The sequence below is a fragment of the Dromaius novaehollandiae genome, chromosome 10 (assembly GCF_036370855.1).
Source record: "Dromaius novaehollandiae isolate bDroNov1 chromosome 10, bDroNov1.hap1, whole genome shotgun sequence".
NCBI lineage: Eukaryota > Metazoa > Chordata > Aves > Casuariiformes > Dromaiidae > Dromaius > Dromaius novaehollandiae.
Window position 1 is genome coordinate 22,937,523 of NC_088107.1, and position 27,810 is coordinate 22,965,332.

Sequence of the window (27,810 nt, forward strand, 5' to 3'; positions counted from 1 at the left end):
TCATACTGCCTCCAAAAAGCCCAGGAGTCTGGAATCGGGACAAATCTGCATCTGTTCCTATCTTAACTGCAATGACTACAGGCCTAAAAGTTGCTTTTATTCTTCCTCATCTTTTTTGGCCAGCATTAAGGCTTTCTGCTGTTTTTGTACCCTTTATCCTCTGTTTTCTCCGCAGACAGTTTGAAAAGTGAGATACAAAGCCAAAGTGAAGATTTCCAGAATACAGCCAGTACAGAAATAAGTCCCAGTCTCAATCTGGAGGAATGGATTCGGGTAAAACGCAATGAAATACATTTGCATTTGGAACCTTACACACATCCTTGTCTTTTGGCACATGAACATCTCAATAGTCACGTGTTTGACTTGCAAGGATGACAGCTAAGTGCAGGGCTGACTCATGGTCCCAGATGGGCCCTCCATGCCATACAGCATCCCTCCCTGGGACTTGCTGCCCCGAGAGGCCAAACTCACTGCAGGACCAAAATAGGCAAGGGTATTTCTCTAAAAAAACAAAAAAACAAAAAAACAAAAAAACAAAAAAAACCAAAAAAAACAAAAAACCCAAAAAACACCAAAAAACCCAAAAAACACCAAAAAACCAAAAAACACCAAAAAACCAAAAAACACCAAAAAACCAAAAAACACCAAAAAACACCAAAAAACCAAAAAACACCAAAAAAACAAAAAAACAAAAACCAAAAAAAACCCAAAAAACCAAAAACCAAAAAAACACCAAAAAAACAACAAAAACCAAAAAAAACAAAAACCAAAAAAACAACAAAAACCAAAAAAACAACAAAAACCAAAAAAACAACAAAAACCAAAAAAACCAAAAAAACAAAAAATACACACACACAATTGTCACGATTTATACTGACACATGTGGAAATGGTACAAAACCACATCCCACTAACAAAAAAAACAGGCTGAGACCTAGCAGGGAACAGACTGCCCTGATCTGATTATTTTTGCATCCCCTTTGGAGGGCTGACAATATCCCCTGCTGGAAACAGGAGCCTGTGCTCGGCAGCCCAGCAAACCCTGTGGTCTTGTCCATTGGAAACTGCCTACATTTTAGTTCTGCTCTCAGGGTGTCTCTAGCACAACGCGCTCTGCAGCAGCCAACACAACAGCGTCTGGGTCTCAGACAATCGAGCGATTGCCAGTTTCTCTGCCAGGCAGTCATTCAGCAAACAGTTCCCCATCTTTCCCCGCTTTTGTTACAGGAAATGTTTCCTTGAGCAATCGCCCTGGATAACAGCCAGGCCGCCTTTCCTCCTACCCCCAGAGGGGGTTCATTGAGCACTCCCTAGTCTCACCCCAGTTAGGCAAACACTTGCCAACTGTTTCAGCCTCCCCAGCACTGCTGACAGCTAACACCTTGCAGAGCCACGTCCTGCCGTCCCATCCCTCGGCATTAGGATGTTGAGCTGGTTCAGAAAGCAGAGGCTGCAGCTGAAACCAGAAAGAGAAGAGCAGGGCATCTCCTCTGCACCAATCCTCTCCTTCCTCTACCCCCTCCAGGCACCTCTGGGCATCCTACACCTTCACCTAAGGACTCCAGAACATCTCCAGAGCGAGGCAAGGCCTTCACGGCTTGCCCAGTAACACCAGCAAGCCAAGGAGCACTTCAGCCCCCTGCATGACTGCAGACAGGGAATGAACCACTGGTCTCAGCGCAGTAACACTGAGCAGCACAGCCCCAGGGTATTCAGGCTTCTAATTAAGCTCAATTATTGCTGGAAACAATTTTTACACTATCCACCAAGGCTGCTGACCAGGGCAAGAACACTACACCTGCAAGATTTAATTGCACGGTTGTCACCACCAAAGCAAAGACATCAGCACGCCTGGTGCCAAGGAGTCTGCACAGAGCATTGCTGGGTCCTTCAGCGCTGTTCTTATCACGGGCCTGGGCAGCTCAGCTGGCTCTCTAATACACCCCAACCTGAGAGGCTGGAGAGAAAAAAAAAGTTGATGCAGATGGGAGCAAAAACCACAAGGGCAGAAGAACAGATGTGGATCAGACGTGAGAGTGCACAGAATAGACTGAGCACACCTTGAGGGCAGGTCCAATAAGTCCCTATGCAGCAAGCTAAGGGACCCCAGCAGGAAACAGCCTCTGACTTCACTAGCGAAACCCTTCTGGCAATGCCAATGAGCACTGCTGGGACAACAGGATCCCTTCAGATCCCTTCCTACAGATCAGCAAGAGCCAAAAGCTTGCAGCAGAAACACCCAACGCCAAAAGGGAAGCAGAGCAGGAGCCTGGATTAGCAAGCAGAAAAGAGACCAAATCTGAAAGTCACAATCATCCTATGTGGCAAACAGCAAGGAGATACACTAGTGACTCCTCGGAAGGACCTGGAGATCCACTCTGCTGCCGGCCTTCTGGCAAAGGCCAAAACGCACCTCTCTCAGCACCGCCCGACACGCGGAGAGCACAGCCAGCGTCCGTGCACGCAAGCCCCAGCGGCTGTACCCGCGGGGGTCGGCTGACAGCTCCTCTGGGCTCTGAAGCACTAAGTGAAAATCTTCCAGCCAAGCCTGTGGCTGGTGCTCCGCTGCCATTCCCTGGGGCTGCAGGTACTGCGCAATTGCCACTCACCTCGCCAGGAGACACCAGACTATCTCAGGCCCTGGGGCTGGGAGTGCAGCGGAACAGAGAGCAGGGCATGGGGCGTCTCCAGACGACTGAGGGAAGCTGCTTTTCCTTATTTTCCCTGGCATTACATTTTCCTGCTGCACGTCCCCACGTGGTGCACACATGCTGTCACACTTGGCCACAGGACTGAGTCGCTGCACTCTGATGAACTGCTGAATGTGAGCGGAGTCATTTGCTCTGTGCTAGCAAGGGCAGATGTGCTCAGCATCTTGGCTCCGCTGACAGGCAGTGGAGCTTCTTCGAGGCTAGGTCTCCCCCAGCAGTACCTGAAGGTATGGAAAGAGACTTTCAGGACACAGGATTTGCAGCGACACTGCGTGTGCTCTGACAAGAGAGCTGTCTGGGAGATGGGCACATCATTCCCCTGTTTGATGCAAGCAACTATCAATGCAATACTGTCTCGTTAGGGTGAGACGGTGGTGCTATAGATGCACTTGCCTTCACTTATATTATAAAGCGTACACATGCCAGGAAGCAAACCTGACAGAAACTAAAAATAGCAGGTAATTTCCTTGCTTTAATACAGCAGGACTGGTGCCCAGGAAGTGCTCACTCACTCAGCTTCCTCCCGGGGTTGAGCTCACACCTTGCTCAGGCTCAGCCTGCAGCCTAAAGCTCGGTGCCTAGGGTTAGCCAAGACCCCGCGGCCACTTTCTCCGGAGGCAGTGTTTTCCTACTGCATAAAGAGGCCTGGCTGGAAGAGCATTTTGCTCTGGTGTCTCCAAGGCAATCACAAGATTCACAAGTGGGATTTTAACCTGAGATGAACATTCAGTTCCCAAATCAGTGACTGAAGGTGCAAGTTCACTGTTAACTGAGGCAAATTAACAGCTCGTCACAGCCAGAGAGTTTAGGATAAGCAGGGAGGAGGTCTGGGAAAATGATGGGAGCAGTTCTCACCCTTTTAGCAGCAAAATCTTAATTTGGCTCCAGCCGCATTGCAAAACCATCACTTGAGACAGTGGCCACCTGCAGCTCTGGTCATAGGGAAATCCGGCTGGTTTTAGGTAGCAGGCTGCAATCACCCCTTTGTTGCTGCTGCAATCATCCAGCTGCGCAAAAGTTTGAAGCAAGGTAGGGTTAACTAGGAAGTAACACATTGATTGATACCACAAAAGACTCTGACCCCCCCCCCCCAAAGCTGATTTACAAATGGGCAGATGAAAATGAGAGGCTGTAGCAAGCTCTCTCCTACACCCAGCGTTCACTTTGCATCTTTCTCAGCCCCCTGACCCTGCTACAGCGATAACAGTGGGGCTTTGAATGGACATGCTGTGAGCTACAGGTGGACAGATTAAAACCCAAAGCAGGGCTCACTTTCTGGAACACAGTGGGTGTTACAAAGGGGTGGATCAGCAGTTCCTTTGCTAACGGCAGTGCTTCCCACTTTGGAGCATGACACCTAAAAACCAGGTCCCATTCTCACAGACAAAAGGTGACATTGGGACGTCAGTCTTGCAATCGCTGCGTAAACCTTTCAGAAGAAAGAACCACTTATTTTGGATTTATCTAGGTACTTTTAATTCTGCCAGTGCAAGGAAAGACCACTGGGAATTAACCCCAAGTCAGGGAACGCTGTTACCGGCCTGCATTACAACGAAAGGCAGCCCTTTGGGATTTGACTCTCCTTCTGTCACTGAGGCTTGCCTACAGCGCTCAGAGCACAACAGGTTGACACCAGGTTGCTTTTCCTCTTTCAGATACGCCCATGTTAGCCGCACTTCGGCCCAAGCGCTATTCTCACTTGCCACCACCAATTTGTCACCATCAGCGCTGCCTCCCCCAGCCACCGCCCTCCCCCAGCACCCGGCCTCGCTGCCGGCTGCGCTCGCGCTAAGCTCTGCAGCCTGCACACGCGTGTTGGAAAGAAAAACACTTCCTGTCGCACCGTGCTTTCGAAGATACAAACCGCACCGCTTCCCCGTTCGCCGGGCACGCAGCAGGGCCGTCTCCAGGCAGAGCTGCAGAGGTGCGAACCCCGCCGCCAGCTGCCCGGCTTGCTGCAGGCAGGTGTGAATTCCGGAGCCCAGACACACACACTCGCTGCGTGAGGGCTCTTGAAAACAGGCACTCTGCACCACTTGAGAGAGGTGACAAACAGCTTAAGAAAGATTTGGAGGAGAAACAGGGGAACTTACTGTCAAACTCGTGCCTGGTAACTATCAAACGAACAAGGGTCAAAGGGACGGACGGATCTCGGACCTGTGAAAGGAATGAACAAATACGTGGCTTTAAGTGTTTTTGCACAACTTTTTCATGTTTGTTAATCACAAAGTCTGGAAGTGGGGAGTTTTTCTTTGCCTTCTTTCTTTTTGCAGTCAAACTTGGGATTTTTTGCAGTCACTCTTGCATTTTGCATTCCTCAATTTCTGCTGAAGGCTCCCAGGACAGATGTGCGAGATGCAAGGAGGGTGAGGCAGGTGGGACGACATAAGGGCTCCCAACTCGCACGATGGCGGTGAACTTGAAGGACCAGATTGCAGCTGGGGAGCTGACTCTTAACAGGGATCTCCCAACAAAAGAACTACCCTTGAAGCCACACTACCAGGGTGTAAGGCAGCACCACAGCATCTCTGTCCTTCTCCAGGACCCCACAAAACTAAGCAGTAAATAGATCACTTCGAGTTTGAGGCGGAGGGGAGGCAGCCAGAGGAATGGATACTCAGAGGCATCTGACAAACTGATCAGAAGTCATAGATCCCTCTAAGTAAAATTGGGTAGATTTCTTTTCGGCTAAAAAGTGTTAAACACTCTTAAAGCACTCAACTCCTGGTGTGAACAAAGCGGTAAGCCAGCAGGATCGCTTAAACCTTTCCACGTCCTAGTCCAGATGAGGCTGAAAGCCTTGATCTAAACGCAGGAAAGGAGCAGGGCCACTGCCTTAGCAGAGCTTTTATCCCAGCTGCTTATCACTCACAGAGCAGTGCTGAGAGAAACAGTTTCAAGCAGCATGAATGAAACTGCAACGCAGCACATTTCACTGGGATGCTGCTTCTGTCATCAGAGACTTTCATGGGAAAGTGCAACAAAATCAGCAGTTAGTGTAAGAGGTGAAGAAAGAGCACACAACTAAAACTTCAGGCCTTCTCTATGCATCTGATAAAAAACACAAAAGCACAGAGGATTGAGACGTCAGCCTCAGGCTCCCTTGAGGAAGTCACCACTCAACACCTCACCAGGTCCTACCTCTTTGCAGCCTCGATGGCCAGCCAAAGCCCAGGCTGTTTTTGGTTCAGAGTTGGCAGAACCGGGTGGTGCCGCAATCCTGTTTGTCTGCAGAGACTGAACAAAGTCCTGTTTCCTTGAACACAGCAGGAATCAGGTCCTTTGCTCCTAACTCCATACCATGTCCTAGAAAGGCCTCAGCCCGAAGTCCTCTCCTAGAGGTGAACAACTTGTATGGCTGCAGACAGGGCTTCCTTGCGGCTTGCTCTTTCTGCCTCTTTTACACAGAAAGCATCAAACAAAACTTCCCTGCCCAGAGGCTCCCTGCACATACCTGGCCATGGGCGGGGACGCTTGTCTGCGTTAGGGGTGGAAGCTGCTATTGCTTCAGCCCTCTGGTTCCTAAAAGGAACTTAACTGTTTCTTCTATTTGCCCTGAAGGAAAGGTGGTTTCAGCAGGGTTTATTCCAACCTGTAATGATATCACAACCTGCCTCCAATTAGAAATTACAGCAATTATGCAGAGGATCATTTAGCGACACAATTAGTATCTGTTTTTGCAGCACAGATGAGACAGCCTAGGAGTGGTGTCCTTTACAGATGAGCTCTTTGTGTATTTTCCAGGCAGTTACCCCAGGTTGTTGTGAAGTGCTGGTTGTCATTGCCTCAGGCTCTACTTAGACATACATACACTTCTATTGCTGTTCGGGGTCTGCTCTACATATTTGCAAGACAAAGAATTAACTCCTTTTACTCAAGGATCTGCAAATACTTTGCAAGCATTAATTTAAGCCTTTCAAAGAGCTCAAATGGCTTATCAGTTTCTCACTACCTTTTACAGATCAGCTCACTGAGATTGGTGCTAGGATCATTAAGTGCCAGATCTGTGCGCTATCATCAGGTGATCCAACATAAATTCTGGATCTAAAATAGGCACATTATCCCATTTCTGTTCAAATACCAGAGTTCACACCCTGCAGTGCATGCTTTATACTTTCTCACCTACTCTACAGTGATGGAGGAAGCCAGACAATACCTGCTGAGGCTTTTGAAGCAAGCTCAAACTAGCAAAATGGGCTAACAAATGAACACTCATATCACATGCACACAGGGTTTTGATCCAGTTTGAGAATGTCAGATTTACTCTATTGCCAAATCACAGACTAGGAGAGAGGATAAACAATTGCAACTATATGGGATATCCATAGCAAAGCTAGGAGGAGAACCCATGAGGTCTAGCTACCAAGGTCTGGCGGTTGCAACTACCAGAACACGTATTTCTTTGCAAGTGCCAGAAACAACGCCTACTACAAAACTCATGGAAATCAAGAGGCATCTCTTCTACTGCCTTCCATAAGCTTAAAGCAAAAACTTCTGCTAGGCAGACAGCTGTCATCAGGCTAAGAATGAGAGCAAACTATGCAGGTTATACCACAAAGATTTCACTGGTGCAATCTAGCACCACCACTGGGAGACAAAACGCAAAACTCAGCCACTAGTATCGCTACGGCCCTTCTTACCGCTACTGAGCCAGAAGCTCTGCTCACACGCGGCTCCTTCTGACTTTATCCCTAGAAGCTCTGAATCCTCAGCTCTCTTTCTGCAGAAGAGCCAAAAATGGGAAAGTTCAGAGGTTTTTATTTATGTGGAATAGATAAGGACAGTAAACATACCCCGATAACCTCTTCCCTTGTGTTCAGCAGTTTGAAGGTTGCCCCCCATAAGCAGGATGCACATTCTGTACTGAAGGCCTTACATTTGACTAGGTCTAGTTAAAAATAAACTTTCTGGTCAGCAGTGCTCTGTTGTGGCGACGTATACAACAGCCCCAGCTCGCTCCCATTCTCCCCTGGTGCAGGATCATGTTTCCACGGAAAGGCTGGACTGGGGGAGCCCTGGCTGGTCTGGCCCACAGGCACAGGATTTCCCAATTTTTTCATGCCAGTCAGTTAATTTCCAAGCTGAAAAGGACTGTCATAGGCAAAGCTTGACTTCACTGCCTTGGGAACATTCCCCCTGGCTTTGCACAAGGGCCCGGCCTGTTTGCTTCCTGACTCAAGTAGCCAGAGGGACAGGTGTCATTTTGGTTCACAGCTGACGTCTGCATCCCTATCCAGTCCACAGATACAAAAGGGCAAAGGCTAATGCAGGGACAAGATAGCTTCTTTCAGTCAACTTTTTTTCCACAGCTGATAAAAACAGCACCAGTTAGCTATGACGTTAAGCACAAACGCCCCTAAAACAGCTACAAGAGGCAGTTCTTCAGCAGCAGAATTAAAAGTTCTCTTTTATTAAGTTCCCAGAGAGAAAATGCTTTTTGGATAGTGACTCCTGCTGGAAAGGTGAAGCCAGAACAGCTACAGACCATGCTTTGAAGACCAGTGATCTTTCACCACCCCCATACCGACCGGCTCGAAGGAGCTGGTATTATTTCCATCACCAGCACTCTCACACCACCTCCTCTAGCTCCCCTTGGGGGAACTGCTGGATCTGGAACACACTGGCAAGTCCTTCTGCAACCTCCTAAGAAGGGATTGCACATGAAATACTAGGGGTTGACTAGCCCAGTGGAACGTTACTCCCTCTCTGTAAGATACCACAAAGTTTTCCCACACTAAAGATACGTGCTCTTGGCTTCAGTTTCTGAAAGTCTGCAATGATGTGCCACATTTCAGTTCTGCACCAGCTGGAACACAACCGTCTCACTGCTCCGGTTGAAGAGCGTGCTGCAGGGACGCATGCCATCTCAACTCAGCTTCCTGTTGGTTTCATCTTCAAACCATCAGGGAGGGAAACAAATACAATTCACATGCCAAGCAATCAGCTCTGCGCTGGCAAGACCCGTTCTGCAAGGATCCTTTTCACATTCTCCACAATGGTCCACACTTCCGCCATGGCACCTCGACCTAGAGGGCGAGACCAAACGTACAGTGTAACATCCAGGTCCCATGGAGACGGCACGAGCCCCATGCTTCCCCTACCCCACCTGCTCTCTTCTACCCACTCAGCAGCGTTGCAGTGAGTTACATGCACAACAGTGCCACGGCACAGCAAGGCTGGGGAAGAGCTTGCTCTCACTGACAACACCTGCTAGGCTGGACCCTGCCATTAACCAAAGGCCTCTAAGCATTCCTCATGTATTTCCTCATGACATGCCTAACAGAAAGCAACTGCAGATCCTGTGGGGAGGCCACAGGATCTGCTCAGTCCAGCTGAATCTGCATGGATTTTGTGGCACGGCTGAGTGCCACTGGGGAGGAGAGCGAGAAGAGTACTTACACTTAGTCTGACTCCTAACTTAGAGGTCTTAGCAGGAGCATGGGTTCCCCAGACAGTCAATGGAGAGAGGCCGGAAACCTCAAAAGGCAACTCATATGACCTTAATAAGTACCTCATGTTCTGAATCATCTCCAGAGGTGTCTGCATCTAACCCTTGACTGCGCAGGGAGCTGGCATCTTACTCACACGACTGCTGCAGTGGGTGTGCAAAAGTGACCAGAAAAAGTGTGTTGGTAACAAGATACTCTATTTCCTCTTCTTTCTCCAGCGTGAACACACTCACGCTGTGTGCATTCAGGATCTTTCTAAAATAGCTTTTGCCTATTAAAAAAACTTGCTGATTTCATACCATTCCAATGACTCTGCAATTAGACCCAGACTAGAGAGAAAGCTGTCCTGACTTTGCACTGCCTTGAATCTTGGGAGTAATTCTTGGAGAAGATTAAGTGCTGGACAGAACAAAATGTAAAAACTTTTCCTTTCGGACTGGTTAGTTGCCAGATGAACATCTAGTCTACACTGAAGCTGTTGCTTCCCTCTGAAGTAATTTTTTTAACTTAGATTCAGAATTCTAAGGCCAGCAGAGATCATTTAATCATCTAATCCAGCCTACTGTCACAGAGCTCTGCCCATTCACTCCTCTAATATGCTTGGGGCTGAGGAAACATATTTTTCCCACCAGCGTCTGTCTCCATTAGAAAGTACAAAAGATGGAGTCTATTGATCTTTTGTGCTGGTGGTTAGTTCCTCTAATTATTTCAAACATATGCTTTATTTGTCATCAGAAATTAGTTCTGGAAGGCTTTGTTCTCCCCTTTTTTTCCTGGACTGCTTACACAACTGGGTGAGTGAGTGTGCAGATGAGCAGATAAACCAGCAGGCTTGAAAAGACAGCAACAACTTGAGGGCAGGGGAGAGACCGGGGAAGGGGAAAGGCAGTTCTAAACAGCAGGGAGAGGTGCTCTCCGTGGGCAGATGAGAGCACTGAGTCTCACCAGGCTCTCCATTTTCCAGAGACACCTGAGCTTTGCCAGGGATAGAAGGCATAGCTGGTTATAACCTGTGAGCATCTGAGATGAAGAATGATGATTTCGGAAGGACAAGAGAATCGAGTCTCCCTGCAGAGCAAGACTGTCATTCTCCACAACACGTCTTTCAGACCCATAAATCCCAGGAGGTTTGAAGCATCATATTTACAAAAGGCAGGCAGGTTTGGGCAGCTCTGTCTTCTAATCTCAAGTGGAACTGCACTTGACAAGTCCTTCTAAACAACAGAAACCCCTTGACTGACTCCTCACAGTTAGGCAAAACTGCATCCTTTGAAAGCATTTCCAAGGCCCGCTTTTTTCCTCCATGACCCACATCCTCAACCTCTTTGGCAATTCACAGCTGGATTTTTAGGTTTAGCTGAGCAAAAGCTTGCTAAGCAGCCTGTCTTACAGCACAGATCATGCCTACAGGTAAAAATCCTCCTGTCTGCAAGGCTCTAGAAATCCAGCCAAGGATGACAAAGACACTAACAGTTTGGAAATGTTTTGCAAGGGCAAATTGCTGCAGGCCCAGGTGTGGTACAGTACCTCTCAAAGCTCTCTTTATATGGTGGCACATGGATATATATCATCAAGGCCAACAGCTAGAACGTTACATTTAGCTATCCAGTCAAGGAAACTTATTTTAATTTTCAACTCAATTTAGTCAGTCATTTTAATCCTTTTTTTAGCTGGACATCTCTATGTCTAGGAACACTCACTTAGGGAGAAAAAATTATCAGGAAAAGCATGTCATATAGAAACTTGGTGACAGTCAGGATCTGGCCCACTTCAGGTGGGACCGGTGACACAAGTGGAGGAAGAGGAACCTCTTTTACAGCAATATAAACCACAGTGTCAACAGTCAAAACTGGTGCAAACTGAATCTTTTTGCTTTTGAACCAGATGTTTGAGCTTTGCTGCCTACTGCTTGGGTGGAAGCCAGGCAAACCCCTTTGTGGATGAAACACATGAAACTGAAATTAGTATGGAAGAAAAGGCCTTGGCGTGAATGGCTTGAAAAAAGAGGGAAATTAAGGAAGAAGCCAGCGGTGGCAGCTGCCTTGGGTCTTCAGAGACCTAGAGTCCATTCCTGCTTTGCCACAATTTTCCTACGTGCTGCCGGAAAATCCTGGCATTTTCCAACAGGAAAATCCTGTTGGAAACTGACTCACAAAGACAAGCAGACTCAAGTCAGATGTGGCTACTACCGCCCCAGCTGTCTGTACCACTGCTTCAGGAGTTTGTTCCCACAGCAAGGATACTTGAACCGAATATGAAGCAGCTCCCAAATGACTGCCAGTGTAATGAGGTGACTCCTGATCAACACTGGTTTACTTTGCCATTCTGAGCTGCAAACCGCAGCGATTCACATGCTCCTTCTCATGTGGCTCACACATTCCTGCCGCAAGGGCGGCAACCCCCAAGAAAGGGGCAGGGCAGAGCAGCAGAAGGTAAAAACCACGTTCGCCATCCAACTCTGCTCTCTTTGCGTTCGTGAGTCACCACACGTGGCCCTTCTGCACCTCAGATCCCCATCTGTGAAAAGGGGACAACAACACAGCCTTGCCTCAGATGCATGAGCCTGCAAGACTAAGCACATTACCAATTATAAGGCACTCTGATGCTTACTACAGGAACAGAGACCCTATATATGTACTAAAAAAGATGAAGAAAGAGCAATAAAGGACAAAGAAGATATGCCAGATGGCCTTTCCATATCTGCCAAAATGTCTGCAAGGAATGACCTCTTTTGGGCGTTATCCCTTAACTTTATTACAAGTATGCAAGAAATTTGATGTAATGAGGTCTAAAACCCCAGCGGAAGCAAAATTGTCCAGGGCATTTTAACTAATGCCTGATTACTTGACTACACTTACCTAACTATAAATATTTCTTCGTCTTCAGCTCCAAAATATGTTCTCTAGATGCATTGCATCTACCTAAGAATTCAGAAACGATGAAAGCCAGCCCTAGAATTTAATCATGAACACTTTAACACCCTGTCTTCACTACAGACTGTTTACTGAACTATGCAACAGTGGTTAAAATATTGCTGTAGTTGGGGTTATTAAGTATGAATATATTACTGTGCAGATAATAACACAATTCCTAGTATAGCTAGAACTGGGTGACATTTGACAGACTTTGTCCAAAAAAGTTTGTGTGAATAAAAAAAGTGAATCCATTCATCTAAATTGCTTGTATGAAAATCCTTCCAAAAGTCTCCCAAAAGTCAAAATACCTTTATTTAAGGCAGCTCCCAAAATACAAATGAGACTATGTAATGTTATGCTCTGCTATTAAAAAAGTCAAGTCATTTGAAACTAAATGCGACAACTTGCCCCACACCCCCCTCTTTCATTTCACTGACAAATCTGATGTCAAAACCCCAAATCAAAACTAGATTGGGAAGCTGATTGATCTGAAAAGTAACCCGGGTAACAAACGACAACAAATATTAAATGCATGTCCAGCTACACCCTCAGCCACATCTGCAAAGCATTTATCCTCCCTGCCTGCTCTGAGGGATAAGATATTACCCTACCCCTATGTTAGAGATGAGGAACTGAAGCATGCTGAAAACGGTCCACAGCCACAGTGCAAGCAGAAGGCAGGGCAGAGACACCCAAATCTCAGGTTGATATGCTCACCACAAAGCCTTCCTTCTTCTCAGTTTACTCTCTTCCTGAATGGGTATTTCTTTTAAATATCAGGCCAATCTAATGGCCCGTTTGAAAGCCTGGCTTGGATAGTCTCATAAGACTACCTAAGAATTAACGAACAAGAACAATAGAAACCAGTCGGCACAAGGGCAAAGCTTCAATTTGTTTGTATAAACCTTTGCAATGGAGTTACAGCACCTTCTCACCACAGTGCAGCATTTTGAAGGGCACAGGGCAAGAGAAGGCACATCCCTTCAGTGTAACAGGAGCACTTGTGCAGAAAAGCAGTCAGAAGAAGTGCAAAAGGACTGACCTTCATCTCCACACACCAGCTTCTTCACCACACAGGGGATCTCGGTGTAGCCAAAGCCCTTCAGCTGCTCCACCTGCTGAGCTGTGATGGGATGTTCCCACATGGCTGTGTTCATAGCTGGGCAGAAGAGCAGAGGTTTGCTCAGATCCCAAGCACGGATTACACAGGTCTGCAAAAGAAGCCAAGAGTTTCAGCTCCGCGATGTGATTACTTTCCTCATTCCTTCTCATCACCTTGTTGCACAGAAGCCCTTTCCCAGCCTCAGTATCCCTAGAGGGCCAAAATCCTCCATCTGCCAGTGCAGCTGGGCTAACCCACAAGCAGATCCACAGGGCTGCTACTAATGTGTATTACATTCCAGCAAAGCTCATCTCTGACAGGGAAGAAGGGTGAGGGAAGCTACAGAAAGGACAGATCCCATCCTATGCCAGCTTGGAGCCAGGCAAAGAGTCCAGTCACTGGAGCAAACCAAGCTGGAACAGGATGCGTGCAGACCGACAGCCCATGTGGGAGACCAACAGAAGCTGAAGGGTGGCCACAGATCATATCAGCTAAAGCAAAATCCCCAGACAGCACTTCAGATAAACCAGCTGTAGAGCTAAATGCAAGAAGTTGGCAAGTGAGTCTTTTTAAGCAATATGTCAACTGGATCCAGAACTCCTCACAGAGGAAGCGCTGCTGCTTCCAGAATATAAAATGAGGATAACAGGAACACATTTGGTCTGTTATAGAAGATGCTGGCAGATTATAAACCATCTAGCAGCTCCTGCATGCTGCAATGGATCATACCTGACTCTTCAGTGATACAGAGCTTCCAAACAACCTAGTATCACCTCACCTCGCCACTTTAACAAGATAGATGACAGTTGTACCTAAACAGTGCAGCGTCCAGCAGTTTCCCTAGGCCTAACAAGGTCTAAATCACGCTAAGGGAGATTCCTAAGTAGTAATAGTTCACATCAGTCCCTGGTACAGGATCTCTGCTCAGTTAATACAGTGCTTACAGGGTACTTACAGTACCCTGCCCATCCTTTTTTATGCCCTGTGATTTGAACCCTTCCCAGCACAGGAAAAGCCTGTTAGAATCTGTTCTGACTTGCCAATCAACCAGCACCTCCAACACTTGCTTTCCTTTCCTGAGGTTCTCTCATCCCTCCACAAGGCTCTCCAAAAAGGCTAGCAGGAGTTTTTGAAGCCATGTGTCACTAACACACTTCCAGAGCTCTTCTGCTGTTACTGCTATCACATACATAGTACTAAGAGGACAGAGAAGGAGAAGGCATTGCCTGTCCCTCTCACAGCTCTTTCCAGCATGTCCACTGACCCGCTCATACAACTGAGGGCTGTTGTTTGGATGTATTTTGTTCACTTATATGCACTCTCTCTTACCTGAGCAGCTAAGTTGGTTGTGTAGGGCTCCCCGGCCAGGCTCATACTTTCAGGTCTGATACACTGCCTGCCATTCCTAGTTCTCACCTCCTTGCATTACTGAAGGGTGATGCACCACAGCAGCATTTGCAGATCTGCAGCTTTCTGGCAGCTCTGCTGGGTGGTTAAAAGCCTACTACTTTTCCTAATGAACCTCTAATGCCTGGACACAAAAGATTCAGGCCCACTTAAGTTCCCCATCACCAAACAGAGAAGCATACTCTTTTAATACATTTTCCAATCGGTCTTTTTGCCAGAGCCACCTTCAATACCAGAAGACATGCCTGAACAAGCAAAAAAACCCTACAGCTGAAAATGAAAGGTAAATAAGTGTGCACATGTTTGAATTTCTGTGCTATGCAGTTAGGTGAGGGAGGAGGTAAGGTAGCAGGAAGTAAACAATTTTATCTGATCTCACAGGTGTCTTTCTAGATTGCATCTAAAAAATGCAGAGAGGAACTTGAGTGTGTGTGCACACACGTGTGCACAACAGACAGGGTGGAGGTAGAAGGGGAGAAATATTACCCATCAGAAAAAGCAGGAAAGGCAAAGCAGGGAGTGGGGAATAATGGGAGAGCCAGGGATAGCCCAGGAGCGGAAAGGGATGTAGGTCAGGGAAATAAAGAAAGACAGCATGTTTGAGAAGGAATAGGGGAAGCATACTAGAGGAAGAGAGATATGTATACAAAGTGACAGCAGAACATGCAAGTAGTCCCGCTGCTCTTGGTGCTGCACAGTCTAGGAGTTTCCAGGGAAAGAAAGGCCAGACAGACACTAGGAAGGGCGAGAACTTGGAGGCTGTTCTCAATCAGAGCTCCAGATACTCACCAGCAGGTTGTCACAGATACCATTCGCTAGCTTCGCCAGCGTGTTTGCATCAAGAGGGGCCACCAACATGAGGTCAGCCCACCGTCTGAGGTCGATGTGCAGGACCGGGTCCGAACGGCCCTTCCACAGCTGTGGGTGAGACAAGATGCACATGACAGAACACTCCGATGCATGCTGTGAACAACTTGCACCTTATCAATCCCACATATGTAACCACCATGTAGACTTAAGGGGAAAGAATTACGCACACATCAAGCCAGATCTGACAGCAAGGGGGGAATCGGGGACTGTAGCCACAGCGCTCACTTTTCCAATTTCTATTCTCCTTTTTAAGTGCTCTAGGCACTTTCATGCCTTCCACTGGCTTTAAATGAGATTCAAATCTCTAACTGTACAAGTCATTTGCAATTAGGAGGCCTGCTCCTAAGCCATTTACACACAGTAGCAAAGTAAAACCTCATGACTACAGTAGGGAAAAATCTCGTTGGCTTTCTCCAGGATGGACTAGACTTAGCTAACTGGGCTCTTCCTTGCTCTCTTGGCCCTCAGCAAACACTTTTATTTTCACCAAAGCTCTGTGTTGCTCAAGGGAGTTCTTGTACTTTCTTAAGAGCACAGTTAGCCGGTAAAGTGTCAAGAGAAGCAGCAAACAGCATTAGGTGTTTAATCCCCCGAGGCCACACACAACCACAGGCCAGCAAGGGGTGTGTCAGGGCCACAGACTGTTCCTTCTTTGAGTCACTGGAAACCACAACAAAAAGGCAGCATCCGGAAAGCTGGCGCTCCCTGAAACCTTTCCCAGCACCTCCACTCACTTTTATTTTTTCTAGAAACACTGAAGTTTGTAGTTTTATTTTCAAAATGAAGCGTCTCACAAAGAGATGCCGACAGGACGTCTTGCCTGCCATTCTGTCAGCGTGGCCCGTTATAATGGCTCCACGTCCCCTTTCCAGCTCTGCCAACGGACCTCACAGATAGCTTTGGGGTTCCCCACTGTGGCGGAGCGCAACTACACCCCACCCCTTATCTCGGGCCCAGTCGACCACAAATAACCGACAGCATCCAGTGCTGATCAGGAGGAACTAGGTGATACTGGTTGCAATTGGTGAGGCCAGAAACAGGCATGAGGTCAGCAAAAAGGTATCTTTTCTCCAACACGGCATGAGGTCAGCAAAAAGGGTGCATCTCCACACCAAATATCGCATGACCACGAGTCAAACTCCGTGCCCATAAATAGCGCTGCAGCCTAGAGCCCACTGAGCTCTCCTGCACGGCAGCGGGCTGCACGGCGGTGAACCTCCCTTTGAGCTGGGACGCCTCTCAGGGTTGCTCTCCGGGAGTTAAGAGAACCTCTGACAAGAAATTGTTGGAGAGGTAAGAAACTGAGACTCGGCAATAACAAATGTGCAATAAGATTTGCTTGCTATGACTACACTGTGTTGCCACCTTCAATACATTTGTTTGCAATAAACCCAGAGTTAATACCCCGCCTCCACGACACTCACAGACAACTTTGCCTTGGGACCCAAGAGATCTCCACCGGTTTCCAATACCAACTGGAAACCTTCCTGGCCATTGCCGTTAACATGCCTCTCTGCACGTAAAAGTGATGCTTGCTTCCAAGTGTATTGGCAAGAATAGTGGTAATGAGCAGATCACCTTGCACCCTCTCAGACCGCTACTGCGAAGCTGAGAAAAATCGTGCAGAAAAACAAAACTGGATGTTTATACAGCGAATCTCTCTGTCCTTAGGGAGCCTCAAAGCATGTCAGCAAAACTGTGGTCAGGAGGAGAAGACATTTTACAGAGCTTGGAGATATTTGCAACCCTGACAACTGGGTTACTCCTTAATGGAATGCAAATGTGTGTGAGAGCTTCAGCTCATGCTGGAGAACCTCTAGAAAAGGCCCAGAAAGAAGGCCACTGTCACTGCTGGATCCTGTAGGGTGCTTTCATCTATAACTCATTTGAGGGGAAAACTTGTGAAGAAGGTCAAGTTGATCTTAGATCCCTCTGTAAATGTCAAAGGACAATCAACTGGTCTCTTCTATGTATGTGCCCCAGCAGATGCAGACAACTGAGATGAATGCCACTTCCATCAGGAGACTTTCAGTTTCAGCCACCTTTTCATTGGTGCAAGACATCTCCAGGAACTGCTCTTCATCTGTACCACTAAACCAGGCTGGGCCTACTAGCACAAAGCTCTCCAAAGAGACCCAATCCTACAACCAAATCAGACATGTCACACCAACTTTTTTTTCCCCTCCTGAGTCACAGGCAGATTCTGAAAACGCAGAGCAAGAAGTTGTAATACACAGTGGCGCCCAGGGTTATCCACAGTCAGACATTAAGCTGGTTTTAAAGCAGTCCAAATAGTTTTGTGAGGCGTCCATAGATTTAGAACAGGTAGTAATAAGGAGAATTAAGCTGCTGCCTTGGTGACGAGCATGACTCATGACAAGTGCCTTACACCCTCACCATGGCTCCGCAATGGCTTTTTTGACATTTCCTGACACTCCTCTGACAGTTGTGGATAGCTGATGAGCCCAGTGTGGTAAAAGACCACTTCTTCCCATACAGCCTGCTGCAAGTCTGCTAGGGTGGTGCAAAGCTCTCTGGTACAGTCAGGGCAGTCCTCTTCATACTGCTTTACAACACGGCTGGAAGCACATTCTTTGAAAGCCATATTCCAAAGCATACATACAATAAAGATGCAAACCCAGGCCCAGGATAAAAAAAAATGGTCTCTTGCAAAGGAACTTGAAGGGACACGTCTATTTGCTGTTCAGCACCTGAACAAGTTTCTAAGTGAATCCCCCAGGGAGCCTGCTTTTCTTCTGAAGCATGACCCACTGGCCATTGCTGGAAGCAGAAAGCACGAGTGCATGACAAAACTACTTGAACCACAAAACATGCGGCTAGTGAGGGCAGAAGAGCCCTTGCAATCTCCAAAGGAAGAACAACCCACCTGCCATTCATCCGCATCACTGTAGAGGGTGACAGGAATCTCCTGGGCATTGTAGAAATGCTTTGCTCTCTCAGTAGTGACCACCTTCACTTCAAGCTAATCAGAAAAGAAAGGGAAAGAAAGAACAACAGTTACAACTCGAGGACAATCCTCTAAAGCTGAGTAGAGGAGGGTGGCTCGAGTGGCAAACACTTTGAGAATTGTGTGGATGCTCAGAGGACTCTTCCCTACTGCACACAGTGCATAACTGCACCTATTTTTAGCTGAAAAGTCAGGCCGCTGCAGGTGTTCATGGGAGATGAACATTCATTTCATTTCCACCCTGAAACAGGCAGGTGATGAGTCACTGTCTGCCAAACATGTCCATGGCCAGTTCACAGCAGGGACAGCAAAGAGGACAGAACAGGTTAGAACTGAGATGCAGTTCAGCACAGAACTTCAAAGAGACAGTAAGCAGCAGCAAACCAGAAGTCTGTGAAAGAGGTCCTTTAATCACTAAATACACCTGTAAAAGGGAACAGGAGAGCATCTTGCCTTAGTGGATTCTCTTAACCACAGCACAAAGGGCTGCCGCAGGGTGGCATGCCTACGTGGCGTTTGTAGGGTCACTCTTTCCACGCTCGGAGCCAAGGAAAAGCACCGTGAACACACGGTGCTGAGCAATCATAAGTCCTGCTGAGAGACAGGTGGGCTGGCTGGGGCTCAGCACCACCAGCGCAAAGTAAGCCCACCTCCGCTGCACAAGGCTTCACAAGGCCTCAGAGTTCTTGTTTCCTGAGGCTATTTTGGAATAGCAGGATTTTAGTTTACTAACGCCTACCTGTAGATGCTATAAAAGCTATCAAACCCCATACACCAGTGCTTCTGCCTTGGGAGACTGAATATGATACCTCGGTCCAACAGATCACGTTGGCTTTCTCCTTCGGTTCATCTGTCTCTGTCTCTATGCCTCTGTCTCTCTGGATAAGAGTGCTACCTTCGAGTGCCAAAGCTGGGGAGGAAACTACAGACTACCGGTTATATTTCTACAACCATGTTAATCTGACCTGCTCCAGCCTGGGGTAAAAACACCAGAAGGAAATCTGGGGTAGTGTCTTCTAGCTGTTGTCCCTAACACGGCAAGATGCAGGAAAGAGGAAAACCTCTGTGTAGCTGTGTTCATAGCACAGGGCATCTTTGCATCTGAAATGGTAAACCAATGGCTTCCACGCAGAAAAGGAGAGAGGGTAAAAGTATGTAAGTATTCTCTCTGTTATCTTAGATAAATCTGTCTGCCTTGCTGAAAGGCAGCTGAAGTTTCAGTGATATGGTATATACTGGGGAAATTCTTTCAGGTTCCCTGGACATGGGAACAGTTATGAGGCAGTAAGACATGCGATCCTTTTATTTCCTCCTGCAGAAATCTTTCCCAGTGGAATCTGCCCATTTGTTCTGGTTTCTACAAGTCCCATAACCTGCTCAAAGCTGTAGCTCTGACAAATGTCACGGAGAGCTACTTGGTGCACGCAGCGAATCAGAGGTGTTCCGCACACACCAGGATCGACCGCAGAGCAGCGCCAGTGGGGGACTGGCTGCACATGTGTTGATCGCCCGCACAGTGCATGCAACTTTATTTCCACCCACAATTCCTCCAAAGGATGTGCCTTAAAACCGGTCAATACACTGGCCAACACATGGCAGGAATGCTCCAAAAAGACTGTTAACGTGGAAGACCCACCTCAGGCCATAGTCATACAACCCAGGGAACATGAGGGCCTATCCCAGGCGAGGAAGGTTTTGCCCTATGCCCAGGACATGCCACCCACTTGTGCTCACACCACCATCTGTAGGGCAACGCTGTGAAGCAGATCAGTGAACTGATCGCAGTGAGAAACACTGCAACCCACGGCATGGCCCTACTCACCCAGCAGAGGGGCAAGGGAGAAACTGGCCTCACCAACAAACCCCTCCCACTAAAAAACTGGGGCCTGTGGTACAAAAGTGATGAAGTAGTCAGTGCGTGCATTCTTGCTAAAATAGACTGCTCAAAGCTTCTTAGAGGTTGGAGGTTATCTTCAACAACAGTGGTTGAAGTGACAAAAACATGTTAACCTATCTCCCTAACACTATCTACTCTACTGTCAGGCAACTCCTAAGAAGGGAGCAGTGCTGATTATATGCACCCTACATAACCAGAATAACAGCTTGGAGCAGCAGAAACACCAGCCTTAAAATGTCATTGTCTTCGGTAATTTTCCCCCTTTCCTGCAGAAAAAGTAAAAGGAAAATTTAGCTGCACATCATACCAATATTTGGTACCATATGCTTGGTTCTTTGACTCTTCTGAAAGTTCTGCTCTTTTTCCAAGGATCCTGGTTGGATGTCAGTCATATTTCTAGCTCTTTACAGTGTGAAGTTCATATTCACAGCAAATCAGCATTATTTCCGTATCAACTTCACTTTGCAGAAAGCTGTTGGAGCCAAACAGCAACACCAGCAAAGGTGCTAACGCTGCTCTCTGCTATCCCAGAGGCTTCAATGAGGCGCTAACCTTACAGTCTGCAAGGTATTATTTGTATGGCGATTCTAAAAAGCAACGTGCACTTTAAAGATGCTTGTCTGCTCTCTGAAGCGGTACCACTATAACTGAGGCCAGGTCCACCCTAAGTTTTCACCAGTAAGGTTTGTTAGTGGTATTCTTATTTTAGTTAACCATAACAATGTAAGGATTTTTAGATGACGAAACCTCACGAGATATTGTGTTGCTTGCTACTTCAACCACCCCAGCACTGAAATTTTTCAGATCTAAACCAGAAGTGCCTATCTAAGGCTAAAGGAGATACAAAAATCCCCCCCCCAAAAGACACTCTTCCTTTTTTAGATAGTTTCCCAGTCATCTTAAAAACACACATTTCTTACAAGGCATAAGCCCAGGACAGGGAATAGGTGGGTACTGAGTACTGCATCCAAGCCATTATGAGTTGGAGCGTATCAGAAGGACGTTCAATGCTCTGAGTAGTGGTGGTGATTCCGCTGCTGCCCGTGGTAAGCTGCTCTAGCAGTTAAATAATCTCTCCGATTAAAGTTTTTGTGGTGGGGTGGGCTCCTGGATCCTTGTTCTGAGCAAGTCCTTCAAGTCCCTCCAGCTATGTTGGAAAGAGATCAGTGTTCTCAAGATCACTTTAGCCTACATAGTTTTTCCTTCTATTTATCTGGCACACCCTCTGTTTGCCTGTGGATATATCTCTGCTTATACAGTACAGTCAGTCTAGCCACACTCAAACTCCTTTTCTGGAGACAGTTTAGACTAGTTAAGAGTTCTCTTGCTTGTATAGTTTAAGCCAGTCCTCCAAAATAAACTTTTTTTGCAAAACTGCTTTCTTGTTTTCATGCATTATTGCTGGCCTCTGCTGTCACAGCTATGCCACTTAGAGAAAGGGTGCACCTATGATTTTTTCAAATCTTTCCCAATTTTGACAGCAAAATCTTTAAACCTAGACCAAACTTCAGTAACAACTGCTACAGAAGAACAGCTCCTCTGTTAAACTGCACCTACAAGCTGAGGTAGACACTACCTGGCAGTAGGGTAGCGAAATCACACAATACGCAATTTAAACCTAGGAGCCCAGATGACACTTTGAAGCTTCAAGAACAATGGGTTTCACCCAGAGAAAGGTTTGCCGTTTCCTTTCTTTATGGCTAAATGATAACCTGCCAATCCATTTTTTTGTTATTATTTTCCTGCCAGGCCCTTCAAAAATATTAGGCATCAGACAGATACAGCATGCGTGAGAGTCTAGTACAATCATGAGAATTACCCAGTAGTCCTGATAATGCAGTATGTTTTGTCTCCCCACAACAGATGCAAGGGTAACAAACTGAGAAATGTAAGCTGATGCAGTATTAACTTCCTAGATCTGCAGAGAACTTAAACAAAAGGCAGTAAGATGCAGTCACTTCCACTATCAACCTCAAGGAGATGTTGAAGTTAAATGAGTGCAAAATTCATACCACCAAGTTGTTCACTGAGAATCATTTTAGCAGAGCTATCAAGTTAAACTAACAACTCCAAACTCAAACCTCTGATCACATCTCCTTGGGTATCAAAAACCTTACTCTGCTTCTGCCCTGCTTCCACTGACAGTTTTTTTAGGAGGTTCTGTTGTGTCCATGAAGAAATTAATGCGATGGGCTTGTGCAGGATTTACCAAACTCAATGGAAAAGTTACCTTGACTTCAGCAGGCTTTAGATCAGACCTTGAAACCGCATCAGAATTGAGTAAATAAGTACATATAATTTATTACAAAGTAAATACCAGAAGCCCCTGAACTGAATGGATACCTGACTTTCACTTTTCATGCAATGAAACCCTAAAACCACTGGCCACAAAGCCTGCAACAATGTCTCAGCACCCATGGGCCTTTGCACAGAATTTAGGACCAGCTTTCAGCAGTTTTTAATTATGAATCAAATACTCACAGAGAAGGAATGTGTTTGAGCTAGATTCCTATGGAGTGGATCATTTACTTTCTTCCCGTCAGCTGCAAAAAAGGGTGATCCAAGCACCAAGAGGAAAAAAAAAAAAAGAAAAAAGAAAAAAAGAAAAGCAACAATAAAATAAATCCAAGAGTATCTGTGAGGAACTTGGTATGTCTTAGGGTTGACCCACACATGAAGATCCAGGAGACAGGGACAGGATTAGAGGAAGACACAGTTCCCACATGCGGTGGGTGAACAGCAGAGGATTGGCGAGGAGACAGGAGCATGTTGACTGATCAATTATTCCAGCTGCCAAAACACTTGGTGTGCAGAACCCATAAGGAACGGCAGGTGGCACAGGTCTAAGGGTCACAACCTAGGCGTCAATCTGGACTTGTGTACTCCTAAAGAAATACTGCTTCCCTTGTTATCTGTACACCTAGAGAATACTGCTTCCCTTGTTATCTGTAGCGCATGCGCAGTACCCCATATTGTAACCTATTAATTCACCTTAAACCCACGACCCCCCCGAAACCTTGCCATGGACCAATGCTCTGTGGTGCCTGGGACAGCGCGGTAGTTTCCCCGCAAGGTTTCTAGGGCTCCTGTTGCAGTTCAGGGATTTCAAGGCAATAAACATCTAATAACCTTACTCCAGAGCAGTGTCTTCTACCTCTGCGTATTCCGAGCGTCTGTTAACAGCACATATCCTGCATCCCTCATCAACTGCTGGAGCTGGTTCTGGGTCTAGCCACCTACTTCCTCTGCATCATTTGTCTTTGACCCTCTCAGCCCAGGCTAGGACCATTAGCCTCACGAATCATTTCGGGTCAAGTAATAAATTAACTGAGGCCTCTCTCTGCAACCCACAAAGCCAGTTGAACTGTCCTTCCAACAGCTGGCAGAGACAGACAGCACAGGTACGCTGGCAGCTCTCCACATCTTCAGTGTCCTTACTGGCTTGGATATTAGCATCAACCAGGTAATTCAGAATTACCCAGAGAATATTTTATTTCTTCTGACTCCCTTTTTAATGTATCTGTAACTCTGAGGCTAAGCTTCCCAAATCATCCAAAAGGATATTCATTAAGCATTCTAACCAATATATGTGGATATTTAAGTGGGCACTTCCCCGCCCCCCACGCACACTTCCATTTCACTGCTCCAAAACAGATGATTCATTTCTTAAAAGTTTCTGCATTTTCCTCTAACTTTATTCTAAAGCAAAAGTTAGCCACATTTTCCTCCCTGCTTCTAGTCAGTAGTGGCCTCTGCTGGACGCTTCTGTTACTCCAGACAATAAACTCCTGTAAAAAAGTACACGGATGCATATACTGGCTTGTATTTTCTATTTCTGTTTTTACAAGATCTGGTTTCCCTTGTAAATTCCACATTTCAGCTTCTGAAAATTGCAAGATCTTAATTCAAGATTTCAAGTTCCAGACAGCATCTACTTTGTGTCTGTAGCCAGATCTGTTAATTTGCCCAAGAAGGACGTATTCCATAAAACAAACAAACCAACCAAGAAACTATTCAGCCATTTTTGAGCAAATTAAACAAGCTGAACTGGAACAAGCTACTTTCATATTCCAGAATGTAAATGTCTGCTCATGAAATTATTCAGGAACAGCTATTGCCTTTTAAACTGACACCTTACCTGATTCCAAACTAACATTTGAGTGTTGAAAAGTCTAAAATGATGGGAAAACTTTTTAATCAACATTTAAAAACAGAAGGAAAACTCCACAACAAATCTTCAAACTTCAGGGCTCAAAGCCAGAGGGAACTTTGCATCTCAACAGAGGCCATCCAAACTCTAGTAGAAACAAGAAACAGGGTAAAACCAACTTCACAATATTGCTACCAACATGTGATTTACTCACCCCAGGGATTTCCAGCAACTGAGAGACGAGGAGAGGCAGTTTCAGGGCAGCCACGCTTCCAGTCACACCCACCAGGACATGGTATTTTTTCTGTGGCACGGATGAGCTATTTTCTGAAGGAAATTGTGGATCTGGAAGCGATAAGGGCTCCATGGGCCAATCAAAATCTACAAGCATGGAGAAGGAAACAAACTTTGCTAAGCATCTTTCCAGCTTTGGGGTTGATTTAGCTAGTAATAATTGCACTGGGAAACTTATTTACTTATTTATTACTTAATTACTTATCTACTTCTTTTCTGACAACTCCAAAGCATAGCCTGAAACCCATCTTCAATCTGGAACACTCTATCTAAAATCACAGAAATAGCAAGACCCTCTCGTTAAGCGAGTGCAGCGTTCTGTCCCATTGACAATCAAACTAGCAGAGGTTGTATACTGAAATTAAGCCTGCATTTGCCATACCTATATCTATACTTCCCAGCTTTAAGCTAGTAGACTGGTACAGCAGGGTTCCAACAACAATATATTCCCAAGGGCACAGACTTCAGCCTGGCCTACACAGGACACACAGTAATTCAGTTCGGTGCCAACATTTAGGCCCCAATTTGCAACACTTCTAAGTGTCAGCTGACTTTCAAGCATGGGAGCAGTCCAGTCCTCCTATTTTTTTTAACTACACTTTTCTTTAGAATATCAGTAAGCAAAGCGTTAAAGCCACAAAAGCAGGCCATTCATTTGTTCTGGTAAAGGCAACGGCCCTAAAAACAAAGATACAATCTCACATGTTGAGCACGGTATAGAATTTACGACACACCTTTCCTGCTGACTGCGGGGAAGACAGGCAACTCGGCTGAGTCGGTCTCCCTCCACACTCTGATAAGTAGCAAGTGCAGGAAGACGTTTCGATAAGTAACTCTTTTTGGGCCATCAGGCAAGCATTATCACCTTACTGCCTATTGTATCACTACCTTGTGTTTATAGCAGCACCAAAATTACTCTCCAGGACGGTTTCTCCCTGATATAGCAGAAGGGGAAAAACAAAACAAAACAGAAGAAGAAAACAGCCAATAAGATGTAAAACAAAACAGCCAAAACATGAAAACAGCTTCTCAGGAATGTGAAAGTCAGAACTAATCACTCATCCAACCAGTGCCAACCAAAGCAGCCTACAGGCTTACATTAGATGTGGTTGTTCATGAAGGCATCCAAAGTGAGTAGTTTTGATTCACAAGGAGGCTCTTCTGCCTCCTCTGAGCCACTGCCATACTGATAGAGCATAAATTACTGTAAAGAAGAGCATTCACCTACAGAACAGACATGAATGTCTCTCTTTAATGAATCTCATAATTAACAGAGAGTAAATTCACTTTTTGAAGAAACTGAAAAATGTATTTCTGGTGAAGACATTACACTGAGATTCAGCAAAGTCTGTTCAATTTCATGGATATCTTTGTTATTTGGAGGAAGTTATCTGGAAGTGTTTCAAGAAGAAGAGGGAGAGGGAGAAAGAGACCTTCACACTACCTTTATTCTAGGTACCAAGCTGGACTTTGGTGGGAGGAGGCCAGATTCCCAAGGGAGAGGAATTTACCCCTTTGCTCATTCCCTGGGATGATTCAGACCAGGAGTTTCATTTAGGCTCCTTCGCAGGGTGATTCAGATCACATTTGCACAGCAGCTACGTTCAAGTCTGACCCAATCCTTGCTCAGTCACTGAAATGCAAGAGCACAAACATCCTTCCTCATACCTGTCACCTGCGACACAAAGGGAACAACAAAGGGAACACTGCTTCCTTTTTCCACGCTCTGCTTAGAATTAACCTGTTTAGCTTGGGCCCCCGAGGCTTCTCACCGTGTTTGTAAAAAACCTATTAGGAGAGGAGCAGATTTCAGCTTGGGTTTCTAAGCACTCATTAGCAAGAGTAATCAGAAAGAAATTCAGCATGTGTATTTACTAGGGTATCTCAGGACTATCATAATACTTCACCTGGCTATCTGTATCTAATCAAACTAAAGGCATCACAAATTATTCACCTGACATACATCTCATATGATTACCAAATGACAGTGAATTCACTAAAGCGTCCCCATTCTCAACTTCAGAAAATCAGATGTAACAGGTATCTCTTACAAGTAACTTTTAAAATGAACTATTAGTTTCAACATTAAGTGTGATATTCCGGGGGCCTCTTTTCTCTTATTGAAACATAGCTCCGGAAAATTAACTGAAAAATAAGATAATGAGAGAGTAAGCAATTCATAAGCCTACTCGGTTACTTTATGACTCTCTAATTACAGCCCTGGAAGCACTCTGAGAGGCGGCCAAGGCGGAACGCAGCCGGAAGGGACCCGGGGATCCCCGGAACACAAATAACCAACATTCACAGCCATAAGCACGCGCGGGAGGCTGGTCACGCGTCATTACGGTAACGCGCTATTACGGTAACGCGCTCTGACGCCGCCAGACGCGCACCGAGGGCCCAGGCGAGCGCGTCGCAGCTACGGGACCCTCCGCGAACGGCCCTAGCGGCTCCCGGGGGAGCGGGGGGCGAGGGCCGCGGGGGTGTCGACGGCCCGAGCCGCGCGGGGCTGCCGGAGAGCTTGGCCCTACTCACCGCCCGCCGCCGAGACGGGGCCGCCGCCACTGCCGCCCCCCACAACGAGCGCGCGACCCGCGCCGGAAGGAGAAGGGCCCGATGGGAAATGTAGGCCGCAGGGGCGCCACTGGCGCATGCGCGCTGCCGCCGGGCGGCGGCCCCGAGGTGGCGGGTTCGCGGCTGCCGTCGGCCAGGCCGCGGCCTGGGGGAGGGGGCGGCGGGGGAGGCGAGGCTGTGCCCGCCCGGAGCCCTCCCGTGTCCCTTCCACGGCTGGAAGCCGCCCCTCAGCCCCCAAACCACACGGTGGGGGCCCCAGCCGCGGCCCACCTCTGCCAGGCGGGTGCCTGCAGCCTGCACAGCCCCCGAAGAGCGGGCCAGGAGGACGAGGCGGCCTCTGCACCCGGTGCCGGTGCGGCTTGGGGCAGACGCGGTGGCTCAAGGAAACAGCGGCTCCCCGAATCATCGCAACAGTCCGGAGGGAGATCTTCCAAGTCTTGCAGCCTGTTATGGGGCTGTTAGTTGTATTTCCAA

At 46.9% G+C, this 27,810-nt stretch overlaps 1 protein-coding gene across 4 annotated transcripts; it reads right to left on the minus strand.

Annotated features, from left to right (window-relative positions):
* Positions 1–8,088: 8,088 nt before the first annotated feature.
* PPCDC (phosphopantothenoylcysteine decarboxylase) lies at positions 8,089–27,402 on the minus strand. Of its 4 annotated transcripts, XM_064517595.1 has the most exons (8): positions 27,298–27,389; positions 26,207–26,395; positions 25,497–25,697; positions 24,683–24,849; positions 18,341–18,436; positions 15,373–15,501; positions 13,117–13,285; positions 8,089–8,736 (listed from the first exon to the last, which is right to left on the minus strand). In XM_064517595.1, exons 4-8 carry the CDS (start codon positions 24,833–24,835, stop codon positions 8,651–8,653), a joined length of 633 nt encoding a protein of 210 aa, XP_064373665.1. In that variant the 5' UTR covers positions 24,836–24,849; positions 25,497–25,697; positions 26,207–26,395; positions 27,298–27,389; the 3' UTR covers positions 8,089–8,650. The 4 variants fall into 4 exon arrangements, with proteins under 4 accessions (XP_064373665.1, XP_064373664.1, XP_064373666.1 ...); XM_064517594.1 differs by lacking the exon at positions 25,497–25,697; XM_064517596.1 differs by lacking the exon at positions 25,497–25,697 and having other exon boundaries at positions 26,207–26,437; positions 27,298–27,384.
* Positions 27,403–27,810: the final 408 nt, after the last annotated feature.

Excerpts from the sequence above, each read along its gene's own strand:
- PPCDC (XM_026115361.2), bottom strand. The coding sequence starts at position 24,835 with ATGGAGCCCTTATCGCTTCCAGATCCACAATTTCCTTCAGAAAATAGC. Across the intron at positions 15,502-18,340 it reads GTGATGCGGATGAATGGCAG|CTGTGGAAGGGCCGTTCGGA; the intron begins GTGGGTTGTTCT and ends TCTCACCCACAG. Across the intron at positions 13,286-15,372 it reads GTATCTGTGACAACCTGCTG|ACCTGTGTAATCCGTGCTTG; the intron begins GTGAGTATCTGG and ends CTTCTTTTGCAG.